Source organism: Aptenodytes patagonicus, chromosome 2, assembly GCF_965638725.1.
Source record: "Aptenodytes patagonicus chromosome 2, bAptPat1.pri.cur, whole genome shotgun sequence".
NCBI classification, from domain to species: domain Eukaryota; kingdom Metazoa; phylum Chordata; class Aves; order Sphenisciformes; family Spheniscidae; genus Aptenodytes; species Aptenodytes patagonicus.
Genome location: NC_134950.1, coordinates 22,920,579 through 22,947,137, shown reverse-complemented (window position 1 = coordinate 22,947,137; position 26,559 = coordinate 22,920,579). Strand labels below are relative to the sequence as shown.

Genomic DNA, 26,559 nt, shown 5'->3' with positions numbered 1-26,559 from the left:
GAGGCTGGCGGTGTCCGTGACGGCGGCGGTGCCCCGGGCGAACCCTGGCTGTGGGGTGGGGAGGAGCGGGGGGCTGACCTGGCCGGACCGGCTCTCGAACCTGCGGCCCCACCGCCGCCATCGCCCCGAGCGGACCTGTCAGTCACTGCGCCGCTGCGTCAGAACCACCTGCTCCTCCTCCTCCTCCTCCTCCTCCTCCCGCCCCTGCCCCGCCCCGCCGCTCCGCCGTCTCGTGACCGGCGCTGCGGCGGCGTCAGCTGACCCGGCGCCTCACGTGACCCGCTGGCGGGTGTGCGGGCGGCGCGCGGCTGCGGCTGCCGGCGGGGGATGGAGCAGTGACGGGTAAGCGCCGTTGGGAGCCGCCGCCGGCGGGGCCCGGGTCCGGGCCGCGGAGGGAGGAGGAGGAGGGTCTGGGCTGCGCCGCGCCGCGCCGCGCCGCGCCCCGCCCCGCCCCGAGCGGCTGGCGCAGCGCTCCGGCCTCCCCCGGCGGTGGGCCGCGCTGGGCCTGGCGTGAAGGGCGGCGCCGGCCGGGCCCGGCGGTACCGCGGGCGCTCGCCCGCCGCCGCGTCTCTCAGGGGCTCTGACAGGCCTCGGCGCCGCTCCGGGGGCTGCCGGGCGTCGGGGCTGCCCTGCCGCCGCTCTGCCGGGCTCCCGCGCTGGGAGCGAGGTAGTCGCGGTGGGGCTTTTATCTTGCGGAGGGCGAAGTGGGCGCGCGGTGCCGGGAGCCTGCGCCGGTGGCTGCCGGGGCAGCTGCTGCCTGCCCGGGTTACGGGAACTGCCATCTAATCGCTGTGATCAGTGTCAGCGGCTCTGGGGAGAGCAAAGCCAGCTCCCCCGCCCCAGATTGCCTCTGCACGAGGCATGTGAACCCCCCGTTGTGAAATCTTCCCGGGCGCAGCTCTGGCTTCCTCATTGCGGCCGCTTCTGTTTATGAAATGTGGAAGCCAAACGCCAAGCGTCAGAAGTGATTTCTGAGAGCGAGCTTGAAGAAATGACATCCCGGGGCCTTAGCGCAGGATATTGGGAGACTTCTAAGTCGTGTCAGTAAGTTGAGCTTTCCTGTTGAGCGAAATGGGAAAGAAGAAACAATTGTCCCCTCCCCCAGCCTTGTTGTTTTTGAAAAAATGCAATGTAAAGTGTCTTAGTTGAGATTCTGTTTTGACGTTGTTACGTGTGTTTCCAGGTACAGCATTGAAACAGCTGTTTAGTGGTTTTATTGCTTATAGTATACTGCATGAAAGATTTTTCTTTGGAAATCCATTTTTCTCTTACTGTCCACTTTCCTAATAATATAGAAATTAGGCAGTATAAATTACAGGTAGTAATGCAAAATGCATTTTAAATAATATATCAGACTTACTTTGGGCATTAAGAGTAGTTAGGGTTCAAAACCAGGTAAGCTTCAAGGGATGAAATATTTCAAGCATTTTATAGATGGGTTGTGCTTATTTGACTAGCAGAACATCTTGGCGATGCGTTTGTTACTTAAATCTCTTTGTGATAGCACATGGAAGATTATCACGCTTCAAAGTTATGTTGTGCGTATGCTTATGAGAAAGTGTCAAGGGAAACTCAATGAGATGCTGCTCAGAGAAAAGCGTGTTCTAATCAATTTCTAGTATTAAGCCCTTAAAAGCGAGAACTTGCATTCTTTGTGAGTACTAAACAAGATAAAGATGGGTCAAAGCACTGCTGGTCTTGCAAGATAAAATACTTTTTTTTTGAGATACTGACAGTTCAGTCGATCGCTATTAAAATGGTAATTTCATGTCCTGTGGAATTGTAAATATCAAGGTAGCTAGCTTAGTGTTGTATGTAATCTTGGAATTCCAGAACCTGTTCCTCAAAGTCCTGAACTTTGCTTCAGCATGGTCTATAGAGAGATTCTTGTATAAACTTTGATTCTTATTTTCCTGACTTTTTTTTTTGCCTTCAGTTGTATAGCAAACACTTCTTGCTGAAGTTGGCCAGAAAATACTTACAATGGCATCTCAGAAGCAGTGTCACTCCTTAATGGGTGGCTTTACCTGTATTCAGCAGAACTAGGACCATAGTTTCTGTTCTTTTAATATCATAGTGCGATAGGGTACTGAATGACAATGTTTAGGAAGAAAACACCCCCTTGAAAGCATTAGCTTGATTAACTATACTTGTGCTATAGTATTGACTGTTTTTAAATGGATAGATTTACGTGTTGCAGACAATTCCATTTATGTATGCGGTTATCCATTTATGAATATTAATTATCTTAAAAGCGTACATCAGAAACAATTGAAATAGCAAAAATAGCTAACAGCGATTAGGTGAAACTATGCTATAATAAATTCTACTCAGTAGTATATTACAAAAAAGTGCTGGTCATAGAGGTGCACTGTGTAAACAATAGTTCGCTTGTCCATTCTTATTGCTTATTCTAGGTTTTATACTTTCTACTTTTTTTGGTTATTCCCTTGTTTTGTTGTCCAAAAACCTAAAACCAGGAAAGTCTGAGAAAATTTGACTGGAACGATGCAGCTAATGGTCTTTGGGAGTGAGGAAGGTGAGACGATAGCTGATCGGGAACTTCTTGCTGGGGTTATCCTCCCTGCTTCTGCTTTAGATACTCAGCTTTAATTAATGCTTTTAGTTGCAATCATGAGCAAAGTAGAGAGAGGAAAGAAGTTTAATCATCGGGTTGTTAGCCAAGTACTTAAAAATTTGAACTGTGCCTTTGGGGTTTTCTCGGGATATGAGATGACTAAAAGCTAAACAGGACTTGCTTCTGCCAGCATGCTTGTTGTAACTTCTTTGTTGCTTTGTTTTTGTTGTTTGTTTTTCCCCCTGTAACTTAAGTTTCAAGATACAATACTTCAGACTGCAGATGTTTAAGTTAGGGCTGTATCCTTATACAGACAGTGCTTAGTACAATGAAATCCTGGTCTGCATTGGACTAGAACTTTTGGGTGATCACATACTTGCAGTAGTGTCAAAAGTATAGATAAGTCTTTTCAGGGCAAGGTGCAGCTAATAAATGATAGTATCCGTGTAACTGATATTCTAATGTTAAGGCCAAAAAGAGACTGGTGGTAGGTTTTGCAGACTGCTGAGATGCCAAGGCTTGCCAATTCACAAAGACCTGTTGACCTAAAGAAAGAATAAATTCACCAGAGCGGTGAATCTCAGCAGACTATATACCATTATTTGCAGATCAAAGGAATAAAATAATAGTTTACTAAAAAATACCTGTCAATGTACTTAGAAGATTTGAACACTTGGTATTTCCCACTTTATTCTGTGGTCCTCCTCTTTAAATTTCATGGCTTTCATTTTACAGTGGGTCAGTATGTATTCTTTGGCTGACTGGCATTTGTTTCTGTTTTTATTACCATTCTGTAGCACTTCTCCTTTCTCCACTTCTTGTTCGTTATTCCCCATAGTTCTGATTTCAAACTCCATCCCCCCTCACATAAAACAAACATACGAATGTTTAAAACTCTTCTACCAAACTTTTTTTCCTTGTATGTATTTGAAAATGCCTCCACTGTATAGGTACCTGAAATGGGGAATCATCTTACTTCCCATGGCTATTAGAAATGGAGAACCAACCACACAGACAAAAATGGTGAGGGAGGAAGGAAGAGAAGTCCTCTAGCTTAAGCTTAATGATTCCTGGGAGCTACAACTGTTCCACCTGTGCCTCTTCACTTTGAGCAGTAGAAAAAGACCTTGGTTATTCAGTTGAGCAATCCATTTTTGCCTCTGATAGTAAGGAATCATGAAGTGCTCTAGTTCATTGGTTTTTAAGCATGAAAAAAGATTTGCTGCAAGCCTGTCAGGTGTTTGTAACTTCAGGCTTGTTTATGGTAGACTTGTAGTCATAATATGAAGTCTGAACAGTTGGTCTTTGAAAACTAACTTTAAAAAATAGGAAAACTTTACTTATTGAAAGCAGTTATTCTTTGCAATGGGTCTATTAAAGGTTTTTTGGGTTTTTTTTTTTTGGGGGGGTGGGGGTGGGGGAAGATGTTTAGGTTTTTAATGGTGAGCTGATTTTCCTAACCTGTAATGCAGGGAATGAGACTGTGTCATTGTAAACATGTAACTGTTTCCTTAGATGATATAATCTCTGGAAACTTTATACATATTCTTTAAGGGCTATTTATGTTTTAGTGGAAAACATGAGAACGCAATGTTCCATCTGTTTTACTGAATAGGAGCCTGGTTTTCTATGTTATGGCTCTTCTGTCTTTTACTTGGATATTTGCACGCTGCTGCTGCTGCCGCCACCCTGAAGTAGTTCCTCTTATTTATCCAACCTTCATTCCAAAGCCTCTTCTAGACCTAGTGTAGTAAAATACAAACAAAAACCAATTTAAAGCTTAAACACTTTGAGTATGTGTGTCAGCTGTAGTGGTGTCTCCCTGCATGGGTGAAGTTTACTGTAAACTTTGCCATGTCTTTTATAGGGCCAGGGTTCAGTGAAGTGTAGGAAAACATCATGTGCAACGGATTCACCAAGTCTGGCATGTGTTAAGGAAGATAATGCATCAAAGTAGTCTGAATAAGAGGAAATTTTGTCTCATTCCAAATTGTTGATAATTAATAAATCTCCCGTGGAGACCTGTTATGTGAGATAATTCGGTTAGCACTTCCCTAATCAAAGAAGCCCCGTAACATGCTGTGTTATATTGGTGATGACTGGTGTTGCTTTAATTTTTCATGATGCCTGCCGGTACCAAAATCCTCAGTACGGTATGACCAAGGATTGTTACAATATGCGCTTTTGAGCATGAGAGGCCAGTGGTGCCTGAGGGGCTGTTGGCATGGGTTTCACCCTTCTCTCTGATTCTGCTCTCAGAGACCTTCCCCCAACAGTCAAGGCCACATCATGGTGGGGAAAGTAGACCCAGTCTTTTCACCTGTCCTTGTCAGAGATAGGACCCCTTTTCTCACCCATACTATTTCCAGGAGCAAAGAACTCGTTATCCCTTCTCCTTCCAACCTGCTTTGGCAACTTGCTGGGGAGAAGAGAGAGTAGTACCAGTGAGGAGAGCATAGATAACTTCCAGGTCCTCAACTTTCTGCTGTTGAGTAGAACCAGCCATGCAGATGCATGGCCCCAGCACAGGAGAGTGCCCAGAACTGGGCTGGGTCAGGCCGGACAAGCTTGTGTGGAGTGGGACATGTGTCTGGTCTTGTAAATATTCTGATTTCTCAAATATCTGTACCCGCCTTGGCACTCTCTGTATTTAGGATTATAGCACTGCTGTGCTACTACCTGGTAATGGAGTGTCAGACATCATGGAGTGTGCGGTATCAAGAGCCTCGGTAACTGGATACCATCATCTATAGTTATAAACAAGGCCCCTTAATTGAAGGAGGATGGCTGTTACACCAGTGACAAGATGTGCTTCATGATATTAGTTTAATGGTTGGTAAACTTTCTTTGGCTTTAGGCTTCCTGAGTAGTTGAACAAAAGAATCGGCTAACAGGCCTTCCTTTAGCTTATCTCTAACTTCAACACCCTTGATAACTTGTTGACCCTAGAATGGTTACACAGATGAAGGACCTATATGTGTTGTTTTGGGCAAAGTTTGCTACTGTGTATTAATTCTTACAGATACAGTATCTGATTCTCTCAAAAAAAAATTGAGTACTGTATCTGTGCTCATTATGAAATGTAGGTTAGTCTCTACTCTTTTCAAAGCTGCTACAGAAGACATTGAAAATATCAGAATTTGACATTTAGATTCTGTCAAGGTACGCTTTGATTTTTGTTCTTCGCTCCCTTATTAAAAAAATCCAGTAATTCTCAACTGGCTTGTTCTGTTTCTTAGTGACAGAAGAACGTATATACTCTTAACTCCTTGAGGTCCCTTGCAAAGTAGCTCAACGTAATTTGTATTTAGTACCAATACTCTCTTGACTAATGCCAGTATGTGTAACGTTATTGAAGGTCTGCAATGACAACAGAGATACCAAGACTAGAAAGTGTCCTCCTTTTTGCTGAAACTTTTAGCTGCCAGGAGAACCTTCTTTGCTTGAAAGAATAAACTAAAGTTTATTGGATTAAAATATTTTTTAGGCATTTGTTCACTTTAAAACACTGTCCTAACCTGAAAAGTGATTGGAAAAGCTATAATGTCAGAGTTGAAATTTGTTTTTTTTTCTTGTGTGTGTTCAGAAAAAGTTGTCTGTTGTACAGATGCTGGAAAATATATACAGCCGTGAAAATATGATTTGGAACCTGTTTTATTGGATTTATTTTCAGTTAGATCGCTTATAATCTTTTGTGGAATTGCAATTGAAAGATGTTAATGTTGCAAACTCAGCCCACTTTAACTTGCAGGATGGGCAGTTTAAAAAGACTTTCCAACTGTGCAAATGTGATTTGGAAGATAGGAAAAAATGAATTTGGAACCATGTGATACTCTTGGTAAAATCTCTTACAGTGGCTGGAACTGCACTTTAGTAACATGGAATGAGATGTTTTTCTTCAGGCAAAGCTTTGAATCCTGAACTAATGGCAGATATTCTTTCTTCCCCCCGCCTCACTTCCCTTCTACTAGCATCTTGCCTCTATCTTCAGAAGCAGAAAGCATCAAGATAAAGACACAAAAATGACCGAGTTTTGGCTGATTTCTGCTCCTGGAGAAAAAACCTGTCAACAGACATGGGAGAAACTACATGCAGCAACTACAAAGAATAACAATCTTTCTACTAATTCAAAGTTCAATATTCCGGACTTGAAGGTATGTAAGCCCCATTTCATGTCCTAAGAAGTATGTTCAGTTTGCATCATCTTTGTTTCTTTACACTAAAACTATAGATGGGGAATACTTGCAGACTATTTAGAGAGAATAGCTGACTTCTTTTGATGATTATGTGTGGATCTAAAAAATAATTTAGACAACAATTATCTTTTTTCTGAAATTCTAAGTTAAAAATTCTTCACTCTAAGTTTTAAACGTTCAGCAAGCTGCATTCTTTCAGCTAATACAGCAGTTTTTCCAAGGATAGTAGTCTTTACCTCATACTGCTAGCAGTTAGCTGGAGAAGAAAATTAGAAGAAAAATGGAGACTTGTGATCTGAGTATTCAGATGATAGTTTCCTTTGGTTTTCTGTTTTGTTTTAGGGTTTTTTTTTTTTTACTTCTGAATTGTCTGCTTTTTCTTTTCAGGCTGAGATGCAGTGAAAAAGCTTGATTTAAAATACAGGGGTTGATCAAACTGCTGCTGCCTTTTCTCTATCCAAAAGTAACATTCTTCTGTTAGAGTAGTGGTTGTCTCCGGCTGAGCATTCCAGTGTGACCTGCTGATGTGTGTTATAGAAAATGGGAAGAAAACGGTTTGAGCTATTACTGTGAGAAGCGAAGAGAAACAAAATCTGAAAGCAGTTTCTCTTGGTTAAATACAATTATCAGGGTATGGAAAAGTTATGAGCCAGTGTATTCATTAGGAAAAGGTCTATCCTGACACACAGATGTTTCTTGAACAAGAGTAATTGTGAGCTCAGTTTAACTGAGTGAAAGCTCATCAAAGCGTATCAAAATGAAGAGGAAAAAATGCCACCAATCTCTGTCTACAGAATGGATCAAGTTCAGGTGGCGTGATGCCTTGTTGCTGTCTCTGCTAAGGAACAAGCCCAGGGCACAAAGTGCTTCAGTGTGTCTTTTGAGAGGATCTTCCAACTGCCATGACTTACATTCACATTTAGACTGGCCCGAGTTATTTCAAAAGACATACTAGTAGAGGTAAGAAAAGGGACTACAACAAATGTCTGTCTCCTCCCAGGAGATCCTTGGACGTGAGTCAGGATGCCTTTCAAACTGTAGGGTGCCTACAGCATTTAGAAAAGTTATCACTGAAAACTGATGTGGCCCATTAGGGTTATAAACGATTGTTTTTGTTTCTGTTCTACTTCTTAGAAGGGGCAGAAGCTGAGGAAATGGGAATGGGAAATATAGTCTGGCTTCTGTGGACCTGGTAAAACTGTTTGAGTGAGATCCTTTAGTTAAAACTCATTGAAACAGTGACGTAGTCTCCGTTGAACAGCAGCCTTATTGCTTAAAGACTTACTTGTCCTCTGGCTTGTAGGTGACTAGTCAAAATATTAGCTTCCTTATTCTGCATGTAGCTCAGAAGGAGGTGGGGCATGGAAAGCAATTTGTTTGTGATGTTACTGAAGTAATTGTGCTCCTTTCTGCTTCAAGGCTAAAGAGAACAGGGGTTATGTAAAGTCGAGTAGTCAAATATATAGAACAAAGATGCTAGACTAAAAATAATGTTAATAGCATCTTGACTAGACAGAAGATTCACTTATGCCTAATAATATTTCAGCAAGAAATATAAACTAGTAGCTAAAGTATTAAAGATAAGAAGAGTTGTCTTTTTGGAGGTATCTTCTACTTTCATTGAACAGAATGAACAAATACGTAAGTACTTGAAGAGAGAACCAAAGAAACACTGATGTTATATGACCTATTAAAAAATAATCACCCTTTGGCTGTTTAACTTGAGCATAGCTATACTGTTTTTACACTTTTTGATGTCTTAGACCCATTTGAGACTTTTTATGAAAGAGCTAAACAGACTCTTTTATTGTGCTGTAATTTTCATGTTTGAATTATACAGACTCTGAAATGGTAAGTGTCATCCCTGGCCCCAGGAAGGTATATGTATTGCTCTAGATTATTACATCAAATTAGGGAAGAAAGTGTTTTCTGGAGGAGAAGGGAAGAAAGACTGGAAGCTTGTAGACAAGCTAGATATTCCATTACTCCAGATGCAAAAAGTCCAGACTCTTGTTGGTCTGACTACTGCAGTACTCTTGTATCTTCAAAGTTTTCAGTGTTCTGGTTGCCTCCAGCACTGAGATACCTGATTACAGAAATTTCAGATTTGATCTAAAGTAGTAAATCAAATGCTGAAGCAAGTGACTTGGGGGAAGTGCAGCCAATTCATAATGTAAAAGTTGTTTTAACATGTTTTGGATGGCTGGAATGCAAGACTGAAACTGCACCAAACTAGAGTGAGTTAGATCTGATACAGTGGTGCTTTAGGGGTATCTTGAGCAAGTGAAACACAGTGTGACTTTGTTAGATCAACAAGTCTGAAATCTTAGAGTACAGTATTTTATGTAGTTCTGCAAAGCTACCTGTTCAGGAGATTTAGCTTTTATTATCTGGTTTTTATCTTCCTATGTTTATACACAATTGCTAATGCATTTTGATCTTTACTTCTAGGTTGGCACACTGGACGTTTTGGTTGGTTTGTCAGATGAGCTGGCTAAACTGGATGCATTTGTGGAGAGGTAACAGTTTATTTTTACTAGCATGCAAAATATTAGAATAATGATGTGATGGTTTGCTGAGTCCTAATAATACACAGGTTATTTCCAGCTTTTTTTGTTTCCTAGTGATCCTCTGCAGGCAGTCAGCAAGCTAAGATTTCAGAAAGCTAAGCTGCTGTTTTCCCTAGTATCTCTACTTGGAAAAAAAAAATCTGAACTTCTTGTGGAATAGTGGGACATTATGCATTGATGAAGGATGGTTCTCCCTGTAGTAGTGCTGGGTGCTGCTGGGTCCTGGAGAACTGTTAAGAATTGAGCCTGACAGCTGCAGTAAGTGATAATGAAATGGAGTGAAAACTGTTCTTATAGCAAGTTAGAGTACTATTTACAGACTGTCAGAAGGTAACCATGTTGTTTGCTAATCCACAGAGATGATTAAACAACATTAATATTAAAACACAAAACCAATCCATTTTGAAGAAACTAATGGTCCTTTGAAAGTGATTTTGAGCAAATGTAACAATTTCACATAACCAGAACTTGTGGAGCCATCTTCTGTTTCAAGGAGAGAAGTGTTAAGTAGTTGTTTTTAAATAGAAAAGGAAACTATTTGGCATGGCACATGTGAATAATATTAAACATAGCTTTTTCTAGTGAGGAAGGCAGGTCTTGAGTGTCAGATCTCATGAGGGCTTAGGGCTGGGGTTTCTCCATAGCTCTTCAGTTATCTTTGGTGTTTCATTGTCATGGTTGCCTTGTGTTTAATTTGGATTATTGATGATTTCTACCTTGCTATCTATTTTTAGAAAGGGGTTAGGATTTTGAAAGTACAACAGACTTCAAAAAAAGATTGGAATATAGTGAGATTACACTTGAAGTCAATCCCTGTTACCTGGAGGCGAGGGAAGTAGCCTCACCTTATTGAGAACTGATGAGTAGCAACACTAGAGAAGGATTGTTCTGGCATGTATTTGAGAAGTTGGTCTCCTTCAGACACTGAGCCCAGTTTGTGCTCTTGGAAAGCTTGTATGTAAAGCAATCAACTCTTCCTTTTTTGATCCAATCTCAGGCAATTTCAGATCAGTTTCATAAATAGTATTTCTCAAAATGGCAGGTTTTTTAGGTTTTTTTCATATCTTTATCTTTCATTTTTCAGTGTTGTAAAGAAAGTGGCCCAGTATATGGCTGATGTACTAGAAGACAGTAAAGATAAAGTTCAGGAGAATCTTCTGGCTAATGGAGGTAAAGTGTTAACCATGATATGTGCATCCTAAAAGTGTAGGAGGGAAGGCAATGATCCTGAAACAAACTGAATGCTGCTTCTCTGTATGACATTCTGAAAGCCTAGTTTAGACATGGAAGTACTTTTTACCATGAGTCGCTTGCCCTGAAACAAATTATAGGATCCAGAATGGCAAGAAATTAGATCTACATGTTAAATACTCACTTACAGAAGCCTTTTGATCCTTTAGCGCTGTGTTTTGTCATGACTGGTCTCTGGTGGCACCTTAAAATTACTGTTACTGATCACTGTAAACATTCTTTCTATTAGTCTGTCATCTGAATATAGGTATGATTTTATGTAAGCTATGCTGGAATACTCAGTTGTTCCCAAATTGTGATAGAATGTCTTTATAAAACTAGTTGTCTCATGGAAGTATTTGTCCATTTTATTATAGTAAAGAGTCGCACTGGTCTCTAAATAAATATTTTGTTTTCAAAGCCTTTTCATAAAATTTAACACAGGTTGTACTGATGCAAGAGAGGCTAATATGAGTGGGTTAACATGAAGACAAGTGCAGCAGTCCTAATTATCACAGTTATTCTTAGAGAGGGGCTTGGAGTAGTCTCTTTCATAGATAGCTTTACAAAACTGCTGCTTCAGGTGAGCCACATAATCTTTGCCTTTTTTTCATCATAACCCTCCCTTCTCCCACCCATTTTTCACACAAAGCAAAAAATAGTTGGTCTTGCCTGTATTTCTCCAGTCATCACTGACTTAGTAGTAAATATCATTTAGGGTCTACAGAGATGGAGGAACCAGTATCTGAAGGCAAAGGTCACGGATAACTTAAACTTGATTGTTTATTTTCAAATTTCTTAAGCAACAGGGTCCACACATGTGAAGGTCCACAAGCAGTCTGTTACAGTACTCTTCTGTTACAGCAATCCTACATGGAATATAATACATCAGTCTTTTTATTGTCTATCTTAACAAAGTTCTTCTTTAAAATTTTAGTTGACTTGGTCACCTATATAACAAGGTTCCAGTGGGATATGGCCAAATACCCAATCAAGCAATCCTTGAAGAATATTTCAGAAATTATAGCAAAGGTAAGGTAATTTGTTTTATAAAACTTTCCTACTTGAACTTGAGATATTTATACACAAAACTTGGTACTCAAAGCTATTTGTCTATTTTTGTTAGCTTCATGTAACTTTGATAACAATAGTAGTGAACCTGGTAGCAGTGTCTGTAACCGAAGAAGTATATTAGGATGGGTATAGGATTTGGAGAGTGCTCCCTGAAGGCCATCATGCTGTCTTTGCTGATTTTTGTTTCCTGAGATCACTGAGTTAACAAATAAATAGCTAGCAAACGCTTACATTTAAATTTTGCTGTATTGGCATGCCATTTGTCTGATGTTCTCAAACTTTGTGGGCTATCAGCAGTGAACCAGGGAATTTATTTACCTTCTCAAAGCTGTGGCACTCAGTTGTGAGGGGAAAAATAAGCCTTCAATGTTAGATGTAAGGAAAGCTCACTTGAGTGTTGTCATGGGTTTTCCCCCTGTCTTTACCTTGGTAAAGTTTTTCGCACTTTGGGGATTTAATTTGGTTTGTACTTGCTGTGAGCATAGATAGGGTCCTCAGCAGTGACTTACTGTATTCAAACAGTGAAAGAGCTCTCTGTAAGCTACCCTTACTTTAATATCTTCCCAGCTTTTTCAGTTTTTTTTCTTTCCTGTTTTCTGTAATCTGCAAACTGGTTCTTGGAATTACCTGTGTCAATAAAATACATAATACGGAAAAAAGAAGCAGCTGCTCCAGCTACCTATAGAGATAGTCTTTGGTGGTGGATATGTGGGAACTATAATCGGGGTGGGGATGGGGGTAAGTGCTGGCAGGCTCATGCTTGGCTATAACTGCAGATTCTCTAGATGTTAGTTTCTTTCCTGAAACTATTAGTTTAAAATTTTTGCAGAGATTACAAAATCTTAATATATGGTACATAGCTGACTGAGAATGCAACAAACAATTCATTTTGATATTTTCTTTGGGGCTATCACTGCATCTTGAATTTATTCCACAAATTACACTCAGTAACTATTGCTAGAAAACATCTGCAGTGTGGAGTTTTGTTGGAGTTTTGGGCCCCTTGCTACAAGAAGGACGTTGAGGTGCTGGAGCGTGTCCAGAGAAGGGCAACGAGGCTGGTGAGGGGTCTGGAGAACAAGTCTTATGAGGAGCGGCTGAGGGAGCTGGGGTTGTTTAGCCTGCAGAAAAGGAGGCTGAGGGGAGACCTCATCGCTCTCTACAACTACCTGAAAGGAGGTTGTAGCGAGGTGGGTGTCAGTCTCTTCTCCCAAGTAACTAGCGATAGGACGAGAGGAAATGGCCTCAAGTTGCGCCAGGGGAGGTTTAGATTGGACGTGAGGAAAAATGTCTTTACTGAAAGAGTGGTGAAACATTGGAAGAGGCTGCCCAGGGAAGTGGTTGAGTCCCCATCCCTGGAGGTATTTAAAAGACGAGTAGATGAGGTGCTTAGGGACATGGTCTAGTGGGCATGGTGGTGTTGGGTTGACGGTTGGACTCGATGATCTTAGAGGTCTTTTCCAACCTCAGTGATTCTATGGAGGAAGACTGACAGTCTTATGACTTAAGATTTGCACATTAAAAATATTCCACAGATATAAAATAATAATCTTAGTATCTGTCACTACTTAAGTACATAAGCTTTTGCTTCTTCAGAAGAACGTATCAGAATGAAGTATTCAGCTGTTTACAGTAGCTACTTGGCAGGTATAGGCATGAAGTTTAAGTTGGGAGAAGAGGAACTTGGTGGGGAAAGAGGGATAGAGAGAACATAAGAAGACAGGGTGAAGTGGTTTCTACAAGTCTTACCAAGGAAGTGGTTCTTGAAAAAGTTCCTTTCCTTTGGTTTGGCCTTAGAATAGGAGTGAAAGTTACTGAATTAAAAAGGAAAAAAAGTCTTCAACTGTGTTTTGTCTCATTTTTGGAACTTAGCTGTTGCCATAGTATAGAACTTGTTTTTGTAGCAATTAAGTTTGTTGAAAAAGCAACAAAGAACATGAAGGGATATGCCCTTTATTGAAATATCAAGGATTGAGTGCATGTTATCCTGTGTCCTGGAGTTTGCAAGCAGATCATTTATCTAGCAGCAAAGCTGTACTCCAGAACCTGAACTTTCAATTAAATAACTGGCTTACATTCTTCATCTAATTTAGGGACCTCATTGAGTTATTAGACTGGATACTAAATGCAGAGAAACAGGTCTGCTGGAGTTCAGTCTGAATCATCCTGTTGAGGGTTTCCATTTCTCTGCATGTTTACCTGTACCTGTCTTCTACAGGGACAGCTTCAGGGACACCTATGTAATAAATCTAATTTCAAATAGTTTAAAAAATTTTTTCAATTGTGAGCCACAGATGTGTGTCCATAAAGTGGAGAAGAGAAGGAAGACAACTGAAATTGCCTTACGTTCTTGTAGAAGTAAGAGATAGGAGAGAGAATGTCACAGGACTTGAAGCAGTTTTGTCCCAAGGCAAAGAGAGTCCTGACATAGTTAAAATCTTCACTTTGGCGTGTGATTAACATCAAGATGTAGGAAAACTGATAGAGCTACATTAAAGTCTGTGAAGCCTCGTGACATGTTGATGTTAAAATAACTTGAAAAGCTTGTCAAATCATGAGATGCTACTTTTCCTGTATGGTTTTATATCCTCCTCACTCACTATAGCAGCAGATTCTGATGTCTGCCAAAATGACAGTAATGGCAACTGCAGTGGGGAGTTTGTCAGTTGAGGAAAAATCATAGCAGTGTTGGAAACACTTAAAATAAAAGGAAATCTACTGAAACTATCCATCAAGTTTTTTCAGCTTTTAACTTTCAGAAGCATTGTGAACCCCAGTGTCAATACTGAAGACTTTGAAGATGGTATCTGTGCCGTGTGAGAGCTGTCACTTATCTAGTCATTCTTTGTATTTGAAATTATGGTCATAAGACTGTTATGCAAGGAGACAACCTTGATAGCTGTAGTGCCCTCGTCCAACATTTTCAGCAACCCAGGTATCTACTGAAGTACAAGAGCTCAGTTGCATAGTTACAAGAAGACACTCGTGTTTTGTCAATGACTATGTAAGTGGTTTAAATATCTGGGGTTTGCTATGTGTAGAAATAGGCCCACTATGTTAGATTGATACTTTCTTTAGCAATATCATGGGTCTGCCTCATTTTGTAATGACATCTATGAGTTATCCACCAATTCTACTACCAAAAGGAAGTTTGTATTGTTGCTTCATTTGGCAGTTTTACACAAATATATTTTGAAGAGCTCTGCTGTGTCATTGACGTTTGCGGTTCTGCATTCTCTAACATTTTAATAGGAAGCAAAGCTGATTCTTGTTTACAGTAAACTCCGGTCAGTGCAGCAGTAACAGGCTTTTGTCTAAGCAGTCATCTTTTAAAAGGTTACTGACTTTACAAATGAGAGCAATTAGAGTATTGACAATTAGGAAATGATGAATGGAACTGGTTTGTAAAGGCAGTGTTTGGTATCAATGGTTTTTGCTTTTTGTCATTAAACAGTGCATAGTTAGACTGTTGTTGAAAGTTTTGATCCTTGGAAAAGGCAGAGGGGAAGGTTGTCGGTCTGGGAAAAAGTCCAAATGCACAAAGGTACTAGCTTAATAGTTTCTGATTAATTTTTCCCCTAATGCTGTCTGCTAGTGGTAAAAAAAAAAAAAGTTAGTGCCATTTCTTGTAGTATAAAAAAGTTTTCATGAAGATGTGCGCTTTGTGATGCCTGCTGAAATGTTCCACATACTTTGCTAAAGGTTACATCAGTCAAAGAATTTAGATAACCTTAAATACTCCTCTGTTTAAAAAGTAAACTGTCTTTTCTTCAGAGTATTTTGTCTAAAGCATTGCTGTTATCTGTAGAGGTGCAAGCTGTTAACATGTTGCCAAATGAAACTGCCAGAATGTTCAGGTTTTTAATGACTTTTTCCTGCTACAGACAAGTGGACTTGTGTTACCATAAACAAGGTCACTATATAACTAAGTGACGTTGTTTGTAAGAGAGATTTATTTTGTGGAAATAAAATCATATTTGGATCCCCAAGCTGAAGTGTTGTATGCAAACAAAATGTGTTGTCAACCATCTAAGTCTAAATAAAGGGAGAGTCCCTTGACTGTGTTCAGATACTTGTCCCTGGGAATTTTTATATGCTTGTACCTACATACCATAGTGAGGACACAATGAAGGAGGGAGTAGGCAGCATTACGATGCCAGACCGATCCTATACCACGTTCTTTCAGTTATCCAACTGTTCCTAAGTATATTTATCTTAAAATACTTCCTTGTATAGGGTACACACTGATAGGAGTATGACTGGATGTTTAAGACCTACTAATTGCTTAATTTGTCTTGTGTTCTTCCACTTACTGCCAAGTAACCTAGCTGGGAATGAATCATTTTTGGTAATCATTCTAATTAATCCTGGAGGATGGATTTGAGAAAGATGGCTTACTTGAGCAGCAATGGCAAGCCGAATGTGAGAGTCTGAGTCTAAACAGTAAAATAGTTGGAACTTTGATATGAAAGTTTGAAAGATGATTGAAGGCTGCCAGTGGCATTAAATGTAGAATGCTGCCTCTACTTGATTTGACAGATGTATTTATTGTCTGAAATAAATAGGATTCAAGTCTGAAATACTGTTTATCTCTACCCTGGAACTGGCCCCGTGCAACTTCAGACATTCCAAAATACATAAGTTTTTACTAAATGAAGAAAGTCTCTATAAAACAGATTTTTCTTTATAGTTGTAAGCTACTGCCAATGTAAAACAGCAGCATAAAAGATGACTTTGTGAAGGGAGATGGTGATATAATTTATTGTATTTTCCCTTGCAAATATACAGAATGGGAAATAGCTCTGTTTGGGGGGGGAAAAAAAGACATAAAATAATTGTGATAATATTTAGAACTGTAAATAGTAACAGCCATTTGGAATCGGGCAGATGATGCATTTAGTTGATACTCTATCTTTGAGCGACCAAGGCTGTTCATCTCAAGGAAAGGTAAAAATTGCAATAGGCAAATACAGTGCAACAGAGTCCCCTCTTAAGTTGTAGATGATGCAAAGCATTAATGCTTTGAGTTATTTAATTCTTGATTTGTTACTTATAAAACTGTACCATCATTGTTGTCACTGAAACTCTAGTGAGGGAAAAGTATGATGAGAAGTGAGGTAACAGCTGGAGGAAATGATACTCAGTGTTCACAAGTGTACTTGTATCACAGTAGGAAGGTAAACTTCAAATGATCTCTCCTGTCAGCTGAGATGGAGGGTGGTAGTCTCAAGGTGACAGAGTAATGATCAGCTGGATGCAGTAGCATGTCCAGTTGATACCAGAAGAGGACGTGTAACTTTTATTATTGGCTGATTTTCCTTTAAAGGAATTCTGACTTAGAGTTTGCTGAGTTTTGAGTGAAGTTTGTCAAGCACTAGAGAAATAAACATTTTAACTTGCATATTTTTCATTAAGTTCTTGTTGGCAGATCTAAGCTTTGAAATTGAGAAATCATTTAAAAACTATTCTAGCTCTTTAGACAATGTTCCTTTTCTTTTTATCTTTAAGGGAGTAAACCAGATTGACAATGATCTGAAAGCAAGAGCGTCAGCATACAATAATCTGAAAGGGAACCTTCAGAATTTGGAAAGAAAGAATGCGTAAGTCACATTGTTTTTTGCTAATGTAGCACAGGAACTGTATCTTACCATGAAAACTTAGTAATGTGTGAAGAGGTACAGGCTCTAAGCTTAACGTATTTTTGAGGTGTTTATCAATCTTGAATAGCAGCTGTCATAAAAGAACACTTATTACCAGCTGACTTGCTGGTAATAGCTCACTTGTGATTGATAAGCAGTTATGAAATACACAAAAGCACATACAAATAGTATAAATTGCTGGAGTTTTCGAGAGAAGCTTGCTGTTAAAGTGGTGTGTAACGCTGCTACTTAGGTGTCTGTCTAAACAAGGAAGTCTTTCCCTTCACTCCAATTTATGCTTTAAGCATATCAATATTACTGGGTTTCTTCCCTCAAAATTAACCAGCAGAGACACAGCTGTTGCATACATGCAGATAATAAATTAAACAAGGACTGCCTGCTGTCTTGTCATGTACATGTGATGATTATCTGAAGTACAGTTGAGGTACAGTAGTTCTGTGCAAATATGGCTGATTAATTTGATCCAACCCTACTGTTAGAGTTAATGGTACAAGCCTGCTGGCTGATTCAGAACCATGGGACATACTAATAATAGCCATTTTATGAGTGAGCCTTAATTTCCATCTTCAGCCATGGTAATTGGTCAGCTAAGCCCCATTAAATCTGTGTATGTTCTTAGTCTTTTGTGAATATGAGGCAATATGCTGCTTTAAATTTTTATTCAGGTTCTGTATGTGGGTCTGTGCTAGGTTAGTTGTAACTCTGAGGCTCCATATACTAGACTTCACAATTAATGGTTTTAATGGTTCTTGTGTCTTTAAATCACTTTTAAAAAGAGAACTTGGCTTCTTAAGTGTGTGAGGTATTTGGAATATGGAAATGATGCACAGCAGTGGAGCTACTGATAAAAACTTTCAGTGACTTTAGACAGATATAAAATGTGTATAAGGACATTTTGTTTGCTCTGCTAATAGAGAATGCTTAAGTAAAATATATTTTTGAAAATTATGTACTATCAAGCACTGGAAACTGTTGTCCAGACAAATTCAATTCTTAAACAAGTATTTACTCTGGCTGTCTTTGCTTCTCTGCAGGGGAAGCTTGCTAACCAGAAGTCTTGCTGATATTGTAAAGAAAGAGGACTTTGTACTCGATTCAGAATATTTGGTCACGTTATTAGTGATTGTACCAAAGTAAGTTTATTGCTTGTCCTAAGAGCAAAATAAAATAAGAAATTTAAATCAAATAATAGATCCCACAACCCTATAATACTGTAAAAAAAGGACATCTGAATTAGTTCATCCAGGAAAACCCCAAACAAACACAAACTTTTGGATGCTTAGTAGAGGCAAATGAGCCCGTGTACCTGTATTCCATTGTTCACGAGAACTCATCATGAGGAATGCTGAGTGCTCATGAATTTCTCTAAGAAACTGGAGATTAGACTTGTCTCTTCTCTAATATTAGCCATGGCTAGTCATGTTGCAGAAGGTATCCTTATGAAAATAATAAGTACTGAGTAAAAACATGACTTGTTTTACATTAGAAGGTTTCACGATTGAATTATCCTGGTTAGGACTGTGCCGGCTTTCACCACTTAGTGAGTGAAGTGAACTCTCTACTTCTTTGCTCTGCACTTTTTCAGATTGCTGGAACGCTGCTTTTTTACTTATCTAAGTCTCTACCAATGGAACACTGCTTATGTCATGTCAAAGGTTTGCTGGGAACAGGTTGTTCCTGTCCGAAATGTTTAAACAACAAAAAACCCACCTTTTCCCCTGGCCAAGGAAAGTGGTGATACAGATGTCCTTACTCTTGTAAAATGAGAAAATGGCACTAGACTGTCTTTCTGGAGCTGGGAACAAAGAGAGCTTCTAACTTGTAAAGATAGCCAGTAGGCTGGTTATCACATGAAGCAGTAGTCTCTGTCACATGTAAAACTCTGGTGAAGGCAAAACAGTTTTGCAGTGGTGTTAGCAGAAAACAGGTGGTTAGTATATCTCATCTGTTATTTTTCTTTTACTTTTGATAAGTTTTGGTGTTGAAAGGGTGGAACCTCTTGACCACCAACTACAGAAAGGCAGGGCTTCCAAAATTCCCAGTGGTCCTTCAGGCAAGTGCAGGACCCTGGGGAACCCACTTGTGACTGTGGAAAAAGTATTCCTATTAGTAACTCAGAAGAGCAAGGTTACATAAGGAGTTTCTGATAAACCTTGACAGGGAAGTCCATTTGGTCCCCTGAGATCTGTACTTAATGGTGACTAATTTAATTTCATAGTTCTTTGATTTCAAAAATTTTACACTTGTAAACTTATATGAAGATAAAATAAGTTACTTTTGCTATCATTATAGTTCATTTAGCAATAATGTTAAAATCAGCATGAGAAGGACTGTCCCTGATGTCTTGTGTATTTCTCACAACCTACACCTGGGTTGGAAGATGTGATGATTAAATGTTTTTAACATTTTTTTGGAAAAACTTGATCCATTAATCTAAAATTTCTTACTACAGTACTAAAAGTCTAACCATAACCTGTGTATTCTCTAGGTTAAATTATAATGACTGGGTTAAGCAATACGAAACACTAGCAGAGATGGTTGTACCACGTTCCAGCAAGTAAGTTGTTAAATGCTGAATCTCATATTTGCATGTGCTGTATTTTATAAGTGTTCTTTATCTGTAGTGACTTTGAATTTTAAAGATTGGTCAAAAACTTGTCAAAATGTCTAGCTTTGTAACTTTATCTGATCAAGCTTGATTATGTTGTAGTTGAGGAAAAATTCAAAGGATCTCTAACTCTAAGGTTAACAAAGTTATCAAACTAACTTATGTGGGAAGAGTAAAAGAATTGAAAAGTTAATCTAGTTCAGGTCAGGCACATTCAGCTTCAAGCTAGTGCATGGTGGGGTTTAGCAACAAATACTATAGCTGCTAGCCTGTAAGCTTTATGCCTGCATTCAGAGGACTTGAAACAAGTTACATATACTCTTTGAAAGCTGCTAAAGAATGAAGAACTGGAAGTGTAGATGGTTTTCTTGTGTGCAAAGGAAAGTAACTTGTCTCTTTCAGGCTAACAAAGGTCATCGGTACCAAGCTGATGCTTGGTGTCTGTGATGGGCAAGACTGAGGCCAGGATTTGATAATACTGTTAAGCCACTTTATTTTCACTGTGGTTACAATATTGCTAAAGTCAACATGTAGCACAAAGCATTGCTGTGTTGTTAATTTTAACTGACAGATTGAGGTTTTGATCAGGCAGATCTGATATTACCAGCTCTATGTCAGTTAAAATCTGAACTTACTCGGGTTAACTTCACATTTGAGTTGGATCAACTTAAGTCTAGTGGAAGATCTGCTAATGATTCTTATTTAGTTATTGGGAAACCATGATCTAGGGATAGCTTAAGAAGAGGTGACTCATTAAACTGTTGGATAATGCTTGTATTGAAGACAGAATGACACTGAGGAACAGTCTAAGTCTCTTCAAGCTTTTTTTCCTAAGATGAAGTCTCAAAATAAGCAGTATTGTCTTGAACTATAAAATAGTAAATCTAGGGGTTGTCTTTACAGCCTAAGAAACACTTTTTCTTACCAACCTATGTCTTTTTAATTTGTGTCCTTTTCTATTTTAAATCCATTTCCTTTTTCTTTAAAACATGCATTTCTAAGAATTCTGTAGTCCAAATTTTTCAGTATTAAACCAGCTTTAGTTCCTTTTTCTTTAAAATAATTATAACTTGAACAAATATCCAGACAGACATGTATGAAGTGTTTCTGAGCGGTGAACTCTCTGAATGTGAAATGGAAACTGCCATCCTTTATGAAGGGAGTAATAAGAGCAGTTGCTAAAGTTTCAGTTACTTTCGGTATAAGGTTTCATTTGTGAACTAATCCCGTGTGATGATCTACGTTTATGTTCTTGCCTAGTAGCGATAAAGTACAACTTAAGCTACTGTATATCCGATCTGTGGTGACTTGAACCTTATTAATTCTGACACTTTTTTCTTTCTGTGTAGTGTACTCTTTGAGGATCAAGATAGCTACCTTTGTAACGTCACCTTGTTCAGGAAGGCAGTGGATGACTTCAAGCATAAAGCCAGAGAATATAAGTAAGGCTTATTTTGTGTGTGTTCTGTCTCTCATGCTTTGAAGGATCTCTAGATAGCCACCTTTGATTTTATTCACTTCCAAATGCAGATTTATGGTCCGTGACTTCCAGTATAATGAAGAAGAGATGAAAGCGGATAAAGAAGAAATGAATAGACTGTCAACTGACAAGAAGAAACAGTTTGTAAGTCTGTATAAACTAGTCATTATAGAAACATGAGACATCTAAGACTTGTTATTGCTACATAACAATTTCATGAACTTGTGATTCTGAGAAAGCATTGCAAGGATGACATGACATAGTCAGCCTGCCACCCAGCTAACCTGCTCGGGCATAATTGAGTTTCCTGTAGCACAAATGCTCCTCACCGCGTTGAACCAAGTGCTGATATTGCAGCTGACAATATATGAAGTTTGAAAATGGACAAGCATTTGAATGAAATAATCAGGCGTTACTAAAATGGTCCTTAATATAGTTAGCCCACGGCAGCTGAGATGGTGTACTGAAGAGACAACAGAAGTCTCATTAAACTTCTCTTTACTTAGTATCGAAACACCCTTGAGCCATTATGTCCATAGTGAACTCTGCCTTTAAGTTGTCATTATTATCATGGTACAGATATTGAGTATCTGATCAAACACGCTTAATGGGCTGAATCTTTTTCTGAAGTTTGAATGACATAATTTTTTTTTTCCTCTTCCCTTTCACAGGGGCCTCTGGTTCGGTGGCTGAAAGTTAATTTCAGTGAAGCTTTCATTGCGTGGATTCATGTGAAAGCACTACGAGTTTTTGTTGAATCTGTTTTGAGGTAATGACACAGACCTGAGTAGTGCTTTTTTTCCTAGACTCTGTAAGAATTTACATCTACCTTGGGTTTACCAAACTGAGGTGTGTGAATGCCACTCTTCTGGGAAGGAGGAAGCAAGAAGTAGGGCAGTAAGAATAGCTGATGGCAATAGCTCTTGTTGCCAGCTGTGGAATATTTGAGGTAGATAATTGTGTATCTTGCCCCTTGGATAGTCTTTCCACCAGTGCTTTAGGAATTACAGGTACTCTGTAAGTTGCAGCAAGGCACTTCTGCTGATTCTTAGCTTGCTTTATGAGCTGCTTGTAAAAAGAGCTTACTGTATTTTCTATTTAAGTGGGACATGTGAATAGTTCAGAATAAAAAGTATTCAGGCTTTGAGTTAATATAGCTTGACATCTTGAAATACATGCTTTTTCTTTAAAACATGCCTTTCTAAGAATTTTGTAGTCTAAACTTTTCAGTATTAAACCGTTCAATATTCTAAAATTTCTCTGCTTTTTTCTTCATACCTATCCAGAAGTTTAGTTACTAAGTTGACTTAAAAACAGCTGTAGTTGTTCTGCAGAAGGAAGGACCTGGATTTTTTTTAGAGTTGAAAGGACTTCTGCCTTAGTCAGAAAATGGAAAGGATTTTTTTAGCCTTTTTGATAAATTGTCATAAAGGAGACAACCAGAGGAGAAAAAGGAAAAAAAAAATCACATTAACTTGCATTCTAGTCTGTTTCATAGCTGCTCTGGGCTTATTTTGAAGACAAACTTGACTCAGGAAGAAAGCTGAACTTGATTTGAGTATTGGCAAGTGTTTCCACACACCTAGAAAGGATTGAGTAGAGACTAGATTCTCCACCTAGTGGCATAAGCAAAGTCTTGCAAGTTAATTAATTGGAATGTTCAAAACTCAGTCTGAGACTTCAGGTAACTTGGAGAATTGTGCTAAGTACTCTAGGATTTAAAATTATTTTAAAAGTGTTTAGACTTCTGTTTTGTTATTTTAAACTTGAAGAAAGTTGTTCTACTTTATTAATGCCTTATGAATTGTAGAAACAGAATAGTCTTGCAGAAATGAAAATGAGCAGAATTTCCTCTTCAGCAATAGGATTATTTCTCAAAATAAAATAAAATTCTGCTTTGAAAGATAAAAGAAGGCTTATTTCAGTGTTTTCATAGTTTTCTGCTTGACTTCCTCAGGTATGGTTTGCCAGTTAACTTCCAGGCAATGCTGCTCCAGCCTAATAAGAAAACAATGAAGAAACTGAGGGAAGTTTTGTATGACTTATACAAACACCTTGACAGCAGTGCAGCAGCTATCATTGATGTAAGTATTTTTGTAACTGCTACTCCCCTTCAATATTAGGTTTAGTCTGTTTAAACAAAAAAATAGTCTATTGGCTTTATTAAAAAGCTACACCGCTCCATATTCTCCATCATTCTCTCGCAATACAGAAAATCATGTCTCCTTATAAAAATGCCACTTCTGTTTTACGTTTTTGCAAAGCAGATGGTATTTAAAGTTGCAACCAATGCATTTGATGAGCTGTCTGGTATAAAAGTCTCATATAACTTCTTCCTACTGCATTCTTTCCTACTACCAATGGAAGGATATCTTATAGACTGCATACATATTCATATCCTCAAAGAATTCAAACAAAGTCAACTTTGATCTGAAACTAGGCTTAAGGAACTTGAGCACATCTCATATCTTCTTTGAGCCCAGAAGGAGTACATAAATTGTCCACAGTCTATGGTAACAGTGGCCTTAATACGGAAACAACTCCTTTTTTTGGTTGCATTGCTGTCTTTGTTTTTAAGTTAACATAGTTGTCCTTCTCTGCTGAAGGAGGCTGAATTGATGTCAAGATGGAGTCGTCCTTTCCATCTGTAGAGGTCTAATTTTCATGTTTAAAACTAGTTTGCTAGGAGGCTTATTCTACTAATTTGTTTTGTATTGAAAAGCAGTGCTTTTCATAGTTAAAGATTAACTAAAGATAGACCACACAATGGGTTTAGCTGAATTTAAAAAGATTATTTTTAATCTTTCTTAATGTTATATTTAATGTAATGTTTTTCTAAAGTATTTCCAGGCCCTTTTTGGGGAAAGGGGATGTATGTGAGACAATCAAGGTGAAAATTAAAGATGTTGAACTTCATGTAACTTCCTGGATCATTCAGCACTCTAACATTCTTTTCATAAACTGTCTGTATTTAGAAGTAGTAAAACATAATTGCAGTACTTTTCCTTCCATTTAGTGGTGGTGTGTTTACCATAGCAACAAATGTGAATTATTGATGCAAAACTACTTAGATTTGGAAAAAGCACTTGTATTTCATTTTGAAAAATAACTGTTATTCATTTGTCAAAGTTCTAGCTTTGTTGCTTAAACAGTCACTTGAACTGTTCACTGAATGAAAACTTAAGCTTGAAGTCTTGCCTGGCCTATTTGCTTCTAAAACATACGAATGTTTCATCTACTTCTGAGTCGGAATGAATTGTAAGAGTGTAACTGGTTTCAAAACTTTATTTGCAGGCAACTATGGATATTCCAGGCTTAAACCTCAGTCAGCAGGAGTACTATCCATATGTGTACTACAAGATCGATTGTAACTTGCTGGAATTCAAGTGAAAGTTCCCTAACATGACAATCTTCTCAGTGTTGATGTAAACAAACAGAAGTGAGGTTGAAGTACAATAATACTTTTAACACTCTACTAATCATATGCTTGCTTCTTATGTTAGGTGAATTTAACACAGTGGTCCATCTCTAGACATTTTCTTTTTAAAGAGCAGTGTAGGTAATCTGCTTTTAATCAATTATGTCTGTAAATGTATATTGAGAGAATTGAAGTATTTATAAACAGAGTGATTTATTTAAGGAAAAGTTCATTCCTCTTTCATATGGTGGTCTGTGTTAATTCCATTTACCATTGTTTATAGAAAAAACTTGTTTACAGAAGAATAGTGTAAATGTTCATGGCCATTTTGTTCATTTGATTTAGTAGATACAATTGTGTTAACATTGTTGAACTGTGATGTAAAGTATGTAAAATTGGTATGAAATTGTGCTTTCTGAATGGTTTAAAATTACAATTGAAGCACTGTAAACACAGGAAAAAATAAACATACCTGTGCAAATGTGTCGCTTTCTTGTACCACATAATTGTAGATACCTGTGTCTAAACTGAAGCAGTGTATTAAGTCTTAAAACCAATGCTGCATCCTGCATGCAGTGGTACAGAAATGCAATTGGCTTCAGCACAAATACTTTTTAAGAGATGAGGGTATCTCTTTTGCTTTGTGCAGAAATGCTCAAGTATGTTGTTTGGCCACCAAACCTGTGTATGAACGTTCTTCATGTTTATATCTTCGTGACTCTAAAGAAAAGATATGAGATGATTATTGGGAAGATGGGAGTAACCTGGGATGCTAACAAGCTAGGCTGATCTGGGATTTTTTGATAATTCTTTGTTCTTTTCTATCAGTTGAAGCTTGGGACTACTTTATGGCTTTGAATACTGTACTATTAGATGCTCACTTTTTTTTTGGCAGCAACCTTTCTACCATACAGGGAATATGACAGCTTCCTTCTAAGGTGTATAGAGAGGGGTTGTTTATTTCAGTAGCAGTTATCACGGCTATTGCGAGTATTCTATATATTCCAGTTGCTAAATATGCAGTAAAACTGCAGCACCTTTTAAAACTGACTTGAATTAAGACTGAGACTGGAGGAGAACTGATTTGTCAAAATTAGTATTTGAAGTACTGTAACCACTGAAATTCTTCTAATTTGGTCCCTAACTGAAAATAGCAGTACTGTGAATCTAAGCAGTATAGAGCTTTCAGCTATAGAATCTCTAATCGTGAACCAGAAGCACTTTTGAGGAATCTGCTGTCTTTGATAAGCCAACATTGAGATCTCTAATTATTAAAAGAGAAGGCTAGCTTTTGAGTGCATGAGTTGCATCTAGCTACTGATAATGAAGTGGGATTTTCCCCTTTATCACCCAGCTCTGCCCCTTCCACTGGCTTTCATTATTACTACGTACAAAGATAGTCATCTTGGTTCTGAGCCCGCTGTAACTGAGATAAACTACTTAGGGGTAAAGAGTGGGGTGGGTTTTTTGTTGGGGTTTTTTTTTTTTGGTCCACCGGAAGCATTTAATCCTGCTTCCCTGATCACACAAGGAATCAGGCTAAACTGTTGTCTCTGTTCTTCATCTTAGTTCTCTTTTGATCTTGTTTTCAAAGCCGTCCTGCAAACAAGTGCAATATAAAGGCTTAGGATTCCAGTGAGTACTGCACAAACTGCTTTGCTGTATACTTTGCCCCGTTCAAGGTACCTAGCGCCTGCTAAATCAGCACTAGATTCTTCTCAAATGAATGGAAGCAAGAGGCAGCT

The 26,559-nt window shown here is 38.6% G+C and overlaps 1 protein-coding gene across 2 annotated transcripts; it reads left to right on the top strand.

Annotated features, from left to right (window-relative positions):
* The first annotated feature begins 265 nt into the window (after nt 1-265).
* On the top strand, nt 266-25,297 carry ATP6V1C1 (ATPase H+ transporting V1 subunit C1). 2 transcript variants are annotated; one of them, XM_076329307.1, is made up of 13 exons: nt 266-342; nt 6,550-6,732; nt 9,226-9,293; nt 10,429-10,514; nt 11,512-11,606; nt 17,157-17,248; nt 18,343-18,441; nt 19,797-19,865; nt 21,266-21,358; nt 21,447-21,540; nt 22,068-22,165; nt 23,354-23,480; nt 24,691-25,297. In XM_076329307.1, the coding sequence occupies exons 2-13, from the start codon at nt 6,601-6,603 to the stop codon at nt 24,784-24,786; spliced, it is 1,149 nt and encodes a 382-aa protein (XP_076185422.1). In that variant the 5' UTR covers nt 266-342; nt 6,550-6,600; the 3' UTR covers nt 24,787-25,297. The 2 variants fall into 2 exon arrangements, with proteins under 2 accessions (XP_076185422.1, XP_076185424.1); XM_076329309.1 differs by lacking the exon at nt 266-342 and adding an exon at nt 780-1,044.
* Nucleotides 25,298-26,559: the final 1,262 nt, after the last annotated feature.